Source organism: Ceratotherium simum, chromosome 5 (genome assembly GCF_057802395.1).
Source record: "Ceratotherium simum simum isolate JZ-2026a chromosome 5, ASM5780239v1, whole genome shotgun sequence".
NCBI lineage: Eukaryota > Metazoa > Chordata > Mammalia > Perissodactyla > Rhinocerotidae > Ceratotherium > Ceratotherium simum.
The window spans coordinates 64,052,185-64,067,643 of record NC_141904.1 but is presented as its reverse complement, the minus strand read 5'-3'; the positions used below and the strand labels follow the sequence as shown (position 1 = coordinate 64,067,643).

The following is a 15,459-nucleotide window of genomic DNA, read 5'->3' as shown; positions in this document are numbered from 1 at the left end:
ACAAGGCTAAATGGTATAAAATAAAGGCTCTGAGAAGTCCTGTATTAAAGCAAAGTGTTGGTTTTGTTTCACTTAGTTTTCCCAAACTTATTTTAACAGAACTTTTGGGGGATTTTTTGTTTGTTGTGCATAAAATCTAGTAAATTTTTTTAGAATTTTAAATAGGAGATGTTGATTTGATCATGAAGAATAGGGTGGTAGTTCAACAGGTAGCTCTTCCTATCCCAGGGAAAGAATGGGGAAAGTTACAGAGACAGGAATGTATTCAAAGGGCAAGAGTTTGAGTGATTAGCAGATTAACATTTCCCCCCAATATATGTCTGAGAAAAGTACACTATTTAAAGAAATGTAATTAATTTCCTGTTAATTCTTTTCCCATAAGAGCTTCTAAACTCCTTTTAGCCAGCCAGTTTATAAGGTTGACATTTTAAGGAAAATGAGAATTTTGAGTAGCAAAAACTAAATATTTTCAGCTATAGAGAAACTTCAATGCACAGTTAACAAACATCTCCCAGCAGCAAAAACCATGTTATGCACATTGTTCTAGGAGCTTTCATTTATATTATCTCCTTTAATCTTCATAATCTCCCCAAGGCAGATATAATTGTTTCCCTCTGTCTGACTTAGTGATATTAAATAATTTGCCCAAAGTCTATAGCTGATGCTGGGGTACCAGCATACAATGTTGGGTTACCAGCTTTAAGATGGAAATTGGCTGGGAGCCAGATACCTATGTCCAGGACTGAATTGCTCTATATTTTCCTTGACTTGAGGAAAACATAGGCTGTTTCCCTACCTGTAAGGTGGAGATAATACATATACACCCTGTGACTCTATTATTAATACATATAAGACATATACATCTCATGTCAAAAGTGTCAGGAAGTAAAAAATGAAATAATTGGTAAATTATTTTTGTTTTGGTTCTCTGTCTCATATAGTTAGCTTTGCTCCTATTTTAAGGAAGGTGAAAATCCTTTTATAAAAAAATTTGCTATGGTACTTTGTAGCAGATTTTCTAATGAACTTTTTATAAATTAAATGTTAAGTTGTTACAACCATGACTTTATGATAATATAACACCCAAGAGCTTTGAGGGGACAAAAGCAATTGATCTTGTATTTGTTGAGAATCATTGGATGCTTCGAAAACAGCTCCTACCTTTTTGTACCAGCTTCATAGACACACAGAATCTAAGAGTTAGGAAGAATTTGGGAAGTAATTGAGTCTCTACTGGAGACAGAAATCCTTACAGAGTATTCCTGAAAGATCTTCCACACCTTGTCCAACAGGAAGGAATATAGTTTATATATATATGTATATATATAAACTATATATACATACATATATGTATATATATATATACTCCAAAACACAGAGGTTTTGCAATCAGACTGAAGTGGATTCTAATTCCAGCTTCCCTGATTTAGTAGCTACGTGACCTTAATCAAGTAATTAAAACTCTCTACAACTCAGTTTCCTCATCTGTAAAATGTGTAATAATAGTACTATTCATTGGTTCAAAGGTAGTAAATGAAATAAAACATCGAACACATTTAATACACTGCCCCGTGCATTGGGAATGCTAAAAATTGGTTATTATTTTTAGTAAGTGCTCAATGAATATTTATTATTATCTAGCCCCTGCTATGAGCAAATGTGCCTGGCATTTGCATGAAAAGAAGTTTTCTGTTTATGTGATGAAATAAACTGGATTTTATCAAGTCATGGTGGAGGTGGGGAATAAACAACTCCTTTGCACCAGAAGAAACTAACAGCTAAGATTTGAATGCTTTGCTTGTCTATTAGGTTTGTTGATTTGTGTATTACACTGACTATGTAGCTGGGAAATGGAAACCTGAGCAGTTTTCTTTTAAGAAAATGGCGTTAAGAACTAGCATTAAGAACTACTATTAAGTTCAACCAAGACAGTTTGAGTCTTTCCATCTTATGGTTTCCATCTGGTAATTATTCCATCTGGCAGTGATTGAGGGGACTGAATTTTTAAAAAGAAAACGGAGCACAGAGAAAATTAATGGAGTGGACTTCACAGACTTTTATCCCAGCTTTTGCTTTTATATGAAGTAAGTCTACGTACTTCTGTCTGACTCATTTATTTCCACATTGCAAGATGAACTAGTGAAGAGAATGCCTCCCTAAATGCTAAATTAATGATATGCATCAATTTTGTGATTAGGAACAGTCATCCAGCAAGGACAACCCCTCTGAGCTTGTCATCCAATGGATAATTACCATGTGGGTCATAGAATTAATGTTTCTGGATTAAGAAATACTTCCTATCATTTTTTTCCCCACTTCCTCTGGCTAAGCCAAGAATGGCAAATATGTGTTAAACCTGCTGCTGAGTTACCTCCCAGGCCCAAGAGGACGTTGGCACTCCATCACAGACTTCTCTCGGGAGGAACCTGGATTAGTTTAAGAATCCTTTTGTGCCCAACTTTTCAGGAAGCCAGTACCAATCAACTGGTGTTGGCATGAAGCATGAAACTATTTGCCATCTCTGAGTTAAGCCAATTGAATTGGTATGCCTCTGGTTTCCACGCTCGTAGCTTTCCTTAATGAGTCTTATTGCGCACGAACTTTGCATACCTTTATAATGATATACCTACCTGGTTGTATCATTTGTCAACCTGACCCAAAAAGGAGGAGATGCCAAGACCCATAGTGAGCCTTTTATTAGAAAGCTTTTGGCTTCAAGTTTTGACACTTGACTGACTCTTTATATTCACAACATTATCATAACCTGCCAAATTCTTGACTCTATAAATTGGCCTTTAACAGCTTATTAGGAATTCCAACTACTGTATTCTAGCACCAACTACAGCATATTCAGAGCCTCTGCACTTCCAAAAAGTGCACTTAAACCAAATAATGGACCAATCCACCACATCTTTTTTATATATATTAATGACACTTTGTATTAAATTGAGTGAGAATTATGTTTTATTCTCCATTACATTTTGAATCATCCAGTAATTGTTCTGCTTACCAGGATTCAGGTCCTTATCCGCAATGTAGTCAGTTCATTTTTTTCTCTTAGATGCATTCTTGAAGCAATTATAACAGCTCTGTCCCTTGGTGTTTATTGACATTCTCATTGTCTCATTGGCCTTAGGTTTAACATGCCCCATGATGACAACAACAAGTGCAAAGAAGAAGGAGTCAAGAGCCCCCAGCATGTCATGGCTCCAACACTGAACTTTTACACCAACCCTTGGATGTGGTCCAAGTGTAGTCGAAAATATATCACTGAATTTTTAGAGTAAGATTTGAACTTTCTTTTAGCATGGGCTTCTAGTGTCTGGCCTCCGTGTAGTGAACTAATTGTGGGAAAGAAAATGTAGAGTCAAGCATTCCTTTGAGTTGTTATTTTTATTGACATTCCTTGGAGGAGCAAAAAAAATACTCTCTGACATCTGTGCAGTTCATAGCCTCGCCCGAGTTTAGAAGATTACAGACTGAGCTAAAGAAAAGGTTGGGATCTTAAAGAGAGTATGTAAAGGCTGCTTCATTCTTGGGAAAGCTATGGAATCTGTTCAGGTCTTGGGGGAGGGACCATGAATGTAATTACATGATGAAGGAAGGCCACAAATATCTATAGGCTTCAAACTTAGTAATTTTGGCTTGGAAAGGGGTCGGGTAGTGAGATGAGCCCAAAGAAGGTGATGTGGGTGGATGAAAATTGCAGCAGACCTCTGTGTTGTTGAGCTGAGAACATTCTCTCTGTCTCTCCCTCTCTCTCCCTCTCTCTCTTCTTTTCTTGTTTTGTTTTTTAAGCTTCCTGCCAGGCCGCTCACAGATTCAATTACATTGTACAATATCCCTGTGTCACAGATTTATTGCTCCTCCCTCCCAGATGTACAAAAGGTTAAGTGATTGTCCCAAGGTCACTGGGTGTATATTTCTCCAGCCACAGGGAAGAGGGGGCTTTATTAATCAGAACTCACCGGGTGTGAATTTTCCAGAAGAGGTGTTTGCAGAAAAGTCAAAGAACTGGAGGGTTGCTGTTTTTCTTTTTAACCAGATGATCTAAAGTGTTTCTTGCTGTAGTTGTTGATTCACCCACTCATCCCTTCAGCAAGCATTTACTGAACAACCTTTGCTGTGGACAGGGCCCCATGCTTGGATGAAAAAGACACCATCTTTGCCCCTAAGACCTGAGTCTGTTGGAGAAGATGGGAAAAAATAAACAGATAATTGCCCGAAAATGTGATAAATGCTGTAAGAGATACATATTTCCTGCTGGCTATGTGGTTTGCGTTGCCAGTGTTTCCATGAACAAGTATACACCAACAATATAACGTCAGCTTCTGGACTTAACCTCTTATGAAAAGAATAAAACAAATATAAAAAAGGAACTCTCCTCTCTACCATTAAAATGATGGGATGCCCTTCCCTTTCATCTGGAGCCTCGGACGGTCAGTCTCATGCACTGCTCTCACCATCTATATCTTTCTGCTTCCCGTAGCACTGGTTACGGCGAGTGTTTGCTTAACGAACCTGAATCCAGACCCTACCCTCTGCCTCCCCAACTGCCAGGCCTCCTTTACAACGTGAATAAACAATGTGAATTGATTTTTGGACCAGGTTCTCAGGTGTGCCCGTATATGGTAAGTGTTTGGGGGCCGTTTCTGCCCTCATGAATTGATTCTGGACTTCTTTATGGTCATAGTTTTCTATTGGATTCTCGCTCTAACATAAACCACTCATGGAAACGTTGAGAATGGTCCATTGACTATTCATGATAATAGTAATGATGATGATGGTGATAAACAGTAATGGTGCCCAGTGTCAGATGGTGCTTCCCCTACACTTCTCATTTCCCTCTCACGACAGCCCGGAAGGGACACGCCCTTATCATTTTCATTTTACAAGTGGGGAAGTGAGGCCCATAGAGGACACCGTTACAGAGCTGGTAATGGCAGAGCTCAGCCCTTTTCTCTCCCTGTCTCCTTTCATGCCCATTGACCTGTGCAGGTGACCTTTATTATCGGGACTCTTCTAGATTCATGAAAGGTCATTCATGAGACAAAGCTGACTCCCTGTGTTAGCTTGTCAGGGCTGTGTCCTGTGACCACCTGGGGCTTGAAATCATTTCTGGTGGTAGCTCAGCTGGTGGGTGTGTGATCTTTTGATGTATGTGTTGTGGACATTTGGACCAGTGGATATGATAGTGGTTATTGGGATGCAGAGGAGCGGAATTGTGCTTCTCTAGGGTACGCCATTCTGTTCCTTGGGGTGTTTGTTTATTTTGCTGGGAGAGTCTTCAGAGATAGCATGGTGAATTGGAAGTACAGTGTTTCTCTGGAAATAATTAAAAATTTTGAGTAAAATATATCTACGATTATATCCATTTCTGGGTGACTTGAGATAGCAAACATTAGGAGTAATCAAATGCCCAACAATAGAAAAGTTAAATAGTGTCTCCCTTTAGTGGAATATTATACAACAATTGAAAATTAACTACACATGGAAACATGCTCCTGCTATAGTTTTAAGTTAAACTAACAGGATAAACAATTATTTTATAGAATAATTGTTTCTCTAATACAGTTCTCAACTGTAAAAGGGGGGACAGCTGCAGGAAAGACTGGATCACTTGAGGCTCTTTTCCTATGTTTTAAAAATAAATTGTTAGTACCTTTTGAATTTTGCTACTATGAGCGTGCTTTGTTTTAATAATCAGGGGGAAAAAAATCTTTAAAAAGTATTTTCATAGACATGTGTCTCTTGGGCTGCTCTCTCTATCCCTTGGAATATTTTATCGTACTCATACCAAGAAAAAAAGATCCCTTTCCAACCTACACTATATCATTGTCAAAACAACAGTTGAAAGCAATCCGTGCCTTGTTTTATACTGTCTAATCACATTGTCGCTGAATTGTCATTCAACTGAATTGAGCAGATGCAGTGTCGCCGGCTCTGGTGCAATAACGTGGATGGAGCGCACAAAGGCTGCCGGACCCAGCACACGCCCTGGGCCGACGGGACGGAGTGTGAGCCCGGAAAGGCAAGTAACGCCCCGACCCGTCCTTCTGTCTTGGGGAAATGGGCACGATTTTGCCTGAAGGCTCAGTCACCACTGTTTAGAATATAAGTTAATGCAGTGTGTTTTAGCATGCATAATACTTTTTTGAGACAGGAGGTTTAGCTTTACTATTGAAAATTGTGAAAACTTACGTTATAGCCTAACACTGATACAAAAGATATAGCTGTCACTATTGCCTTCATTGTAAGACAGACTTTTTCTCATTTTAACTTTTCTGAAATCCCAGTGTGCTTTTCAATTTATGAGTACATTTAATGTGAGGTAGCGTTTCTTTATCTTCTCTCTCTCTTTTGGCGGTGGCAATGGAAGACTATTATTTTGCTGGAACATCTTAAAATCAAGGAAATACAGAAATACAGTAAACTTATTGTGTTCTCTACTGGGATGCCAGGGTTTTACCAACCTGTGTTGGTCCCTTTAAGCAGTTGTGACATCACCTGGGATATATCCAAGTCCAAATTTTGAGTTGGTTATAATGGTTCCCACTTATTTGTTAATAACCAAACAAAATCTGCTCCTTGTATGGCCCATTGATCACAATGTCGCACACACCCAGGAGTATAATTAATGCAACCTTCTGCACCTGGTGTCCTTCTGAAAAAAAGATATTAGTGATATCATCATCATCACCCAAAAACTTTGGTTACAGAAATTTTTAGGTATAAACTCTGATTTTTTTTTTTCCGTATGAAAAACGGCATTCTGTGCCTTACCAATAATGTAATCCCTGGACTGTATTCTGAGTCTCCTGTCGTCCTCGCTTATATTTTTCCTGTCTTCTCTCTTCTTCACATTGTCCACTTTACTCACTTTTAATATTTTATTCTCGTCTCGCTTCCTTTCCCTCCACTTTACCTTGTAGAATCCATGGCACCCAGAGTGTTTCCGTGGAAGCCGTCCTAAGAGATGACGGAGCTTAACTCTCCCCCAATTTTATAGAAAGAGAACAGAAAGAAGCAGCGGCTTGCCCAAGGTCGCTCAGCCCATTTGGGGCAGGGTCCCCCCAACACCCCAGCCCCTCCCCACCCCAGTTCCCTCCCTCGCTTTGTCTGAAGGGGCCACCCGGTCTACTGGAGGGGCTGTAACTGGAGCTCACTGAGCTCCTTTGCTTTCCCAGGGTCAAACGGGGGGACTAGTGATTTCCTCACTCGTCTCTCAGGGTGGTTATAAAGTTACATGAGCTGGAGGGCATTAAAGTTGTTTGCAAAAGAGACAATTCAATACAAAAATAAAACATTACAATGAAGACGGTTTTATGCTTGACTTCACTTGGTGACTAAGTCAGCTCGTGATCTCGCTCCTTGATGGCGAGGACCTCGGCAATTGAGAATACAGCTTTCTCCAGTAAGAGCCTAACCAAAACTGTACACAGACATAGACTTAACAGCTTCTGTACCTTTCATTAGCTTGAAAAGAAATATATCTCCTTGGCCAGAGTGAATCTTTCACTTTTTAACGGAACATTTAACTCAATATGTTGATGGTCAGAGGACCATAGGTTTGAGTGGGAATATGGTTCTCAGGTTTCCATGGAAACCAAAAAGAATTCACTCATTCTTGCAAAATGAAGATGTGGCCTCAGAGTCCTTCTAAACACAGTGACTGACCCAGACAGCTGCTACCAGGTGATGGGAGATGACAACAGACATGATACTAAGTTGACGACTTGGTTAGTTGGCTTGAGGTAGAGCCAGCCAACGATATTACTTAAATTGAATCTGTTTGATCTCAGAAAAATCACTGGTATTGTATCATGGTTCTTGGTCAATCTGATGCATCCACCTACTGTGTCTGTTTCTGAGACATGTTACTGCTGGAAAAACCGTAACGAAGAAGAATTCTCAATAATATGCTGAACTGAATTATGTTTGGTAAAACTGTCATGAACGGGCCACCAAGCTCCGTGTCCTGGTGTGGTATCCCAATCAATCCTGGAACATTTGGGAGGATGTCTGTTGTGTCTTTTTCTAATCTTCTGTTTTTGTAACAGAAGTAGAAGATAAGGGATTGCGGGGTAATCTTATACCTGAGGGATGGAAAAATTTAGGAGATCTTTCAGAAAATTTTTTCCATGCATGCTCGTGTTCAGCAAGAGCAGGAGACTTCAAGGCATTCCAAGGGCAGGCTCCGAACACTTTCAGAGAAGCAACTATGCCGAGAAACTGATAGGTACATTTTTAGTTTGTTTTAGAAAAGTGGCCGAGTCTAGCAGCTTTTATTAAAGATGTGGGTATATGTGTGTTTATTCCCCTGAAGAGTATTTATGCATTTTACAAATGCCAAAGGTGGTGGATATGTTGGCATAGAAATTCTTTGTGTTTTTTTCATTTTGTTTTGTTTTCATAGAATTGGCAGTAAAACCATATGCCTTTTCTCTAGCAAATTCTGACTCCCTTTGCTGCTGGGTTAATTTTTTTTCTTTCTCTTCTTTCTGCCCTGCTCCCTCAGCAGTAATCTGTCTTGGGCTGCTGACACAATGTTATTTTGATGAATGACTCTCTGATGCCCTTTATTTTCTCCATTCTCTTGTTAAGTCCATTAACATTTTCATTTTAACCCTGTATGTGAGTCTGAGGTTTGAAACTCTTTTGTTTTAAGCCTCCTTGGGACAAAATTTGACCTCTAAGTCCCTCTTCCAACCTCTTAAAAAAGATGCATTTATGTAACATATCATTTAAATGGTTCTGGACACTTTTAGGAAAGACTGACTATATTTTGGCACAGGCTGCACCAGCCACTTACTGCTTTGTTATGTTGTAATGGCTATTCCAGTATGAAGCTGGTGCTTGTCGAATTTACCTGGTAAAATAGATGATCTTGGTACATATGTGCCATACAGTCCCCATGTCCAGCCTCTGTCATCTCAGGGACTTCCCCTGTTCCTCCAAGGTTCTTCCTCCCCTTTGAACACCCATCAATGGCCATATCGGTAAGAAATGTTTAATTTGCAGACCAGTTTTGAAGTAGAAGTTTTTTTTAAAAGGGGACCGTATGAGGACATCTGAATGCAGTGCTGAATGGCAGCACTCTGATAAACCTGTGTCCTTATTTTGCTCTGAAGTTTATGGAAATGCTTACTGAGAATTATGGTCACTTTAGAGTTTGTTCTTGTGTGGAGGTGGAGTCTATAGAATAGAGAGATCAACAGGCTGAAGACTAAAGTGTCAAGCGGAAAAAAATGTATTTCCAGGCAACTTCTCATTATTAAAATCCATGAATAGTCATAGGAATTTTCTCCTGACTTTGTAGAATTTATAAAATGTGGATCTGGCATCAAGATTTGAGGGCCGAATTTGGGCATCAGCTATGACCTCAATTATATATTAGTTAGGAATTTTGTTCAGGTGAGACTCAATTACATCAGTGTAAGCAAATTGGCTCTCTTTCTGACACACAAAAAAAACCTAGTCTAGAGCTAGGCAGGTTATGGAGCTGTTATGGCAGCTCCACAAAATCATCAGAGACCCAGGACCTAATTTCTTTCTGCTCTGCTATTGTATGTCAGTAGCCTCCATCCTCAAGGTCACAAATTAGCTGCTGCAGCTCCAACCATCAACTCTGAGTTCCAGAGAGAATGAAGCCAAAGGGCAAGGAACAAAGGGGCAAAAGGACCTTCCGAGGAATCTCACCTAATGAATTCTGCTGACATCTCTTTGACCACTCCTGTCTGTACAGGAATCCAGGAATATATGGATTCTGTTACCAAGGATGAAGGAGAGAATGGATATTGGGTGGACAACTTGGGAGTCTTAGTCTCACCTAACCATTCTCATTAATCTTGCTTTTGTTTTAGATTTCAGTCTTTAGATGTCAAAAATTGATCCCATTTGCTTACAGTTGAGAGGCAGCCTGTGTCACACTTAAAAGTATATACTCTGTTAAGTCGGATTGTCTGTGTTTCAGCATCAGCTTGGCCCTGTACCAGATGTTTAGCATCAACCCCTCTGCGCCTCCGTTTTCTTTTCTGTAGGAGTGGGGGTAATAATAGTGCATACTTCATAGTGTGCTGTGAGGATTAAGTTAATGTATATACATAATGCTTAGAACAGTGCCTGACAGATATGAAGTGCTGTGTAAATATTTGCCATTGTCATCACAAACCTTCTTGAAGTTGGGTCCCCTTTGTGCTCAGCTGGGTCCTAGGTGCTTTAGGTACATTGTCTCACGTTATACTCAAGACAGCTTTGGCCGTAGGTTCCCATTTCTCAGCTGTGGAAGCAGAGTTCAGTGACTCGCCCAAGGTCACAGAGCCACCACTTGCCACCAGACCATTTCCCTGCTAAGCTTTGTCCCTCAGTGACCTGCACTGTCCAGTATGGCAGCCACTAGCCACCCGTGGCTAGTGAGCACTGGAAATGTCGGTCTGAACTGAGATGTGCTTAAGTGAAAATACATACCCGGTGTCGAAGACCTAGTATGAAAAAAAGCATGTAAAAAATACTCATTTGTAATTTTAAGTTGATTACATATAGAAATAATAATCTCTTAGATCTTTTGAGCTAAAGAAAAGATATTAAAATTAATTTCAATTTTATTTTTCTTTTAATGTGGCTTCTAGAAATGTTTAAATTGTGTATTTGGTTCATGTTACACTCTTATTGGATAGCGGTGCGCTGGACCCAGCTGCCTCTCTCATTTATTTTTATGTGTATATGTTCCCAGAAACGTTGGAGACCGCTGTAAAGGCACATATGAAATGATCTCAGGGAGTGATGTGGTCACCTCTGCCTCTGCCCACATTTTTTGGGTACAGGGTTACGCAGGGTTCTTTGAATGCAGAATCTTTTAAGCCTCAGCCAAACAGCCCAGGGAAAGGGATGTGTCCTCAGATACTCCAAGAAGATAATTACAAGGGAGAATACGCGGCAGGATAGAGAAAGTTTACTTGAGCTTTTTAAATAGTTGTTCATCAAGCCTTTCCTGGGGCCGGCCATTCCGACTGAGACGTTCACCTGCCTCTTATTTGTCCATCTTCCCCCACACGCCCCACCGCCTGGTCTCCGTGGCCCTCTGCCTCTTCCCTCCGCGCCTGTGTCCTCCCCGCGGATAAATCACGGCAGCAACCACCAGCTCCGCTCCAGAGATCTGAGCAAGCCGCGGGGCGTCACCCTCCTGCCGCCTCTGCTGCCACTCTTCCTTTGTCCACTGCTCAGTGACCTCGGCTTTGTGTCAGGGCCTCACACCCCAACAATGGCAGAGGGTCGAAATGGGCTTCTCGACTCCCTTGTCCTGCTGAGGAGTTTTATTTTGTTTAGTTTTGTTTTAAACATCATGGCCTTCTTCCTGCTCCAGGCTGGAGAATCTGAAACCATTAGTAACAAAAAAGCAATAAAGTTTAGGGCTCGCTGTAATGTGTCCATTTTGCTTTAGTCTCATCTTGTGGGCTTTGGTGGAGTGAGTTCATAGGAATCATGTAACTAGCTTTTTTTCCTCTCCCATTTAATTAAAATTGGGTTTTCAAATCCATGGGGAGTAGTAAAGCCTTATATTTTACCAGGCTTGCAGCATCTCTGGGGCTTGTTAATGGAGATTCGCTATGCAAATTCAGTAACTCATTTTGGCCCTGTCTACAACCATTCTGCCCATTTCCACTGCTCATTTTTCCAAGTAGACTAATTGAGCACTTCAACGCTGGCCATCTGGACAGCTTGGAGCCACCACTCATGGGCCAGTTTTATTCAAGCAAGTTGTAAATAAAGATACAGACCAGAATCAATAAGTACGAGGTTAAAATCCCTACACTTTCCGTTATTCACATAGATCATGGACTGCAGCATTTCAAACCAGTAAAGAATGGTGTATTTAAAAGGACGGTGGGTCCTACAATGTCTCAAGCTCCGAGCTCTCCCTCACTGTTCCCCTTATTAAATACAGCACTGCAAGTTTGGATTTTGTGTTCCCAAAGAAATGGAGGTCCCCGTGACTGATGGATCCTGGGGAAGTTGGAGTCACTTTGGAACCTGCTCGAGAACATGCGGAGGGGGCATCAAAACAGCTGTTCGAGAGTGCAACAGACCAGAGTAAGTCCTAGGACCTATCACTGTTGTTCCTGGGATGGGAGGAATGAGAACTTCCTAGGGGGAGTAATTTAGCTGGAGGCAGGCAAAGAGCTCTTTCTGCGTTAGAGAGCGAGTGGACTTCTAGGGTTGCCTAGATGGATGGTGTCCGAGATCTTTATCCCCACGTGCCTTTCCTCTTTGTGATGATTTTTCTCCCATGATCCTTTATTATTAAAGTTTTGTCTACCAAACAGTAGATACTTCTGTGTTGGTTGGCCTGTTGAACAATTTTGATCATTAGGCATATCTCACCGCCCCCCGAGCTTGAGATAGCACGCCAATAAAATGAACAGATAGATTTTTCACGAGGAAACAAAGAAATTGGACATTTCCATCCAGATGGTCGTTAAATGTACCCTTTCCCGTTAGCTACTGAATTGCTACAAAGGGCACACAGATCCCCCAGGCTGCGTGAACAGATGCCGAAGGACCTGGAAGCCCGTCAGGAATTACCTTTTGATTCAGTCTAGCTGTTTTACAGGAGATACCTGAAGTCTCCATCCTGACAGTTTGTAGACTGGGAGTGTCCTGCTCTTCGGGATAATTCTCATTAGGTGACCGTGGCTGTTTCTACCAGCCTGACCTTGTTGGGACTTAAACGTTCAAATAATGTTGATGGGTTTTTTCCCCAGCATCTGTCATGGTAGACATGTGTTTTGGGGGGAGGTTGTTGATGTAAGTAGATTAAAAAATCGCTATCTTTAGGAATAGATCCAATTTTGTGTGGACCTAAGATGTATAAAGCTTAAAGGAATAGAAAAATAATACATGATATTACTGCCATTGAACCTGTCAAGGCTGGGGAGCCCAAGAAATCATCAAAGAACAGGGATAGTTTTTAGATGAATAAACCAACAACCATTTTTAAAAACCAGCTGCTTTGGGATTATGTACAATAATTTCATCCGGAAGTGCTCATTTATTTTTAACAGCCTACGTCAGGGATAGCAGACTGAATTGTATTGAGAAGCAAGCAGGTAAAGTGACGAAGTACGATCGAGTTTTATTGCAGCGCAGTGGAGACAAGTGCAGAGCGCTGCTCAGATCTAGCTGATTGTTCGCAAGTAGGAGAAGGGCCTAGTGTTGACAAAGCTTCCAAATTTTTTATAAGAAAAATCTGAATTGTGTGAACCAAAAAGAACATAGCTAAACATGGCAAAACCTACTGGGTTGCAAGCCTTGATCTAAATAAATACTCTGTAATATGAATCACAGATGATGATCCATTTATTTTCATTTATTCTTGTTCACAGTCCAACGTTTATTTCATGTCCATATAATGTTAGTCTCTATAGAAGACACTAAAGAGCTATAAGGTGTAGACTCTGGTCCGTAAAACTAACACTGTAGCTATCAGTGTAAACTAATAAACATTAGATATTCCATAGAATCTACATTTTGTATTCTTTTTTTCTATAATAGTATAAGTATAGTATATGCTTTCAAAAAATTCTGACACAAAGCTATATGATACAAAAAATTTCTCTCATCATTATTCTTACCCCCCACCTACTCCACACAAGAAGCAACCAGTGAAAAGCAATTTGATTTGTATCATTTTGGACTTTTAAAAAAGATTGTAGATGTTATATGTATTATATGAAATAAGTATCATATAATATGAAGGTAATACTATATAGTGTTCCACAAGTTTCTAAAATCAATTATATGTCCTAGCTTCTTGTATTGCTGACATTTTAAAATAAAACATTTTAAGCTAATAGCAAATATGATGAATTTTTTGAAAATTAAAAACGACATGGTAGCTACGTTGAGCCAAATTATTACTCTTATAATAAGAAGCAGTTGTTATCATGAGGGTATGGGTATTGCAAACAATGGGCACTTTTGAAATTTTGACTCAAGGATAGTCCATTCAAAAGAAGTGTTTGGTCTTTTTTTTTTTTTTTAAGTCTTAGAGCAATTCTAGAAGTAATATGTAAAGTGGAGAGAGAGAAATCACTCCATAATGGGAATGGGCCAGACAAAGGAGATTACCCTGCGTAAAGATCTCAGCGGGAGAAGATCTTGAGCTTCAAAGTGCAGCAGAGGCCCTCTCATTTAGAAGTTGGGAACCTATCATTAAAGACTTGGAGCAGAGGTCCTCGTCCTTGCTGTTTGCTGTGGGAGGTTTTAGAATAATACAGTCCACCCAGCTGAGTGTCCGCACTGACAGCATTGCACTAAGACTCCCCCAGGTTATTTGCACTTTGGGATGTCCCTGTGAATTGAGGAAGGAGTCTGCCTCTGAAAACTGAGGTTACAGTGGCACTGGGGAAGTCAACTGGACGAGAGGAAGGGACACAGAAAAGGGAAAATCAGATCCACAGCTCAGTGTAAAAGCTTGTTCAGAGAAATGCACAGACAGATGGTTCATCATGTACAGTGTGGAAGTGGTTGCTGTCCTGATCCTCAAGAAGTTTGAGGGGAACGGTCCTCCCCTTTGCTGACAACATGCCTTTGCTCAGTTTGAGGAGCCCTTTGAATATAATGCAGAGCTCAGTTTGTAGAATCCCAGGTATGTCTCTATTAAGAAACTGGATTGTTTTCAGTTTTTCATTGTATTCATGTGATTCAAGGTTGTATTTATTTAGCATCGAAACACTTTATGCTATATTTTTAGGTTTTTTTCCTTGAAAGCATAAAAGCTGAAAAAGAGAAGTAGCCTTGCCATACACCTGGGATTCCGCTATACTCGATGAGCAAGCTGTAGAAACCACATGCTTTCTAAATCTGGTCAAAAAAATTTTTGGTTTCAGCTGGTGTATAGTGCTACAAGTTTGCCATCATGAGAATGGGGCCCTCATATTTTGTCTTTAAATGCTTTGTGTATTTTTTTAATCCCATTTTTGACCCATGCGTTGCAGGTAAGATGGGCATACATTCTGGATCGCAAGGAAAGTCCCAGTTCGCATCTTTTGTCCTGGAGAAGTTATTAATAGTTCCCCTTCTTACTCACAAAGTGTCTTGGATTGGAAAATTAATTATATGATCACTTGATCAATAAAAAACATGTACTAGAGTAAAATTTAAAATCGGAACCACCAAAAACGTAACTTAGAATACCTAAATAAGACCAAGCATTGGCACTAGAAGTTGCATCATCAGGCCACTGGGCCCTGCACTTGCTATTTTGTGTTCTAAATGTGGCCCTGAGCTTCCTGGTGACTGGAACAACATGGTTTATAGAATTGTTACAATCCATCAAAGTAAAAGTCACGCCAGTTCTTTAGGAAGGACAAAGCATTTCCCTCTTCTAGTGCTTCTATTTTGCTTTTAAATTAGGAGATAGGTTAAATTAAAAAATAATAAACTCATAGATATGAGAAA

General features: G+C 40.2%; 1 protein-coding gene across 2 annotated transcripts in view; it reads left to right on the top strand.

Moving 5' to 3' along the window:
* The window catches only part of ADAMTS9 (ADAM metallopeptidase with thrombospondin type 1 motif 9), a 164,339-nt gene that overhangs the window by 33,881 nt on the left and 114,999 nt on the right, over nt 1-15,459 (top strand). For both annotated transcript variants that reach the window (XM_014793538.2, XM_004419896.3), the window contains exons 9-12: nt 3,137-3,283; nt 4,490-4,631; nt 5,927-6,031; nt 11,945-12,090. In XM_014793538.2, the coding sequence (XP_014649024.2) occupies nt 3,137-3,283; nt 4,490-4,631; nt 5,927-6,031; nt 11,945-12,090 (540 nt within the window). The remainder of the gene's footprint in view (nt 1-3,136; nt 3,284-4,489; nt 4,632-5,926; nt 6,032-11,944; nt 12,091-15,459) is intronic.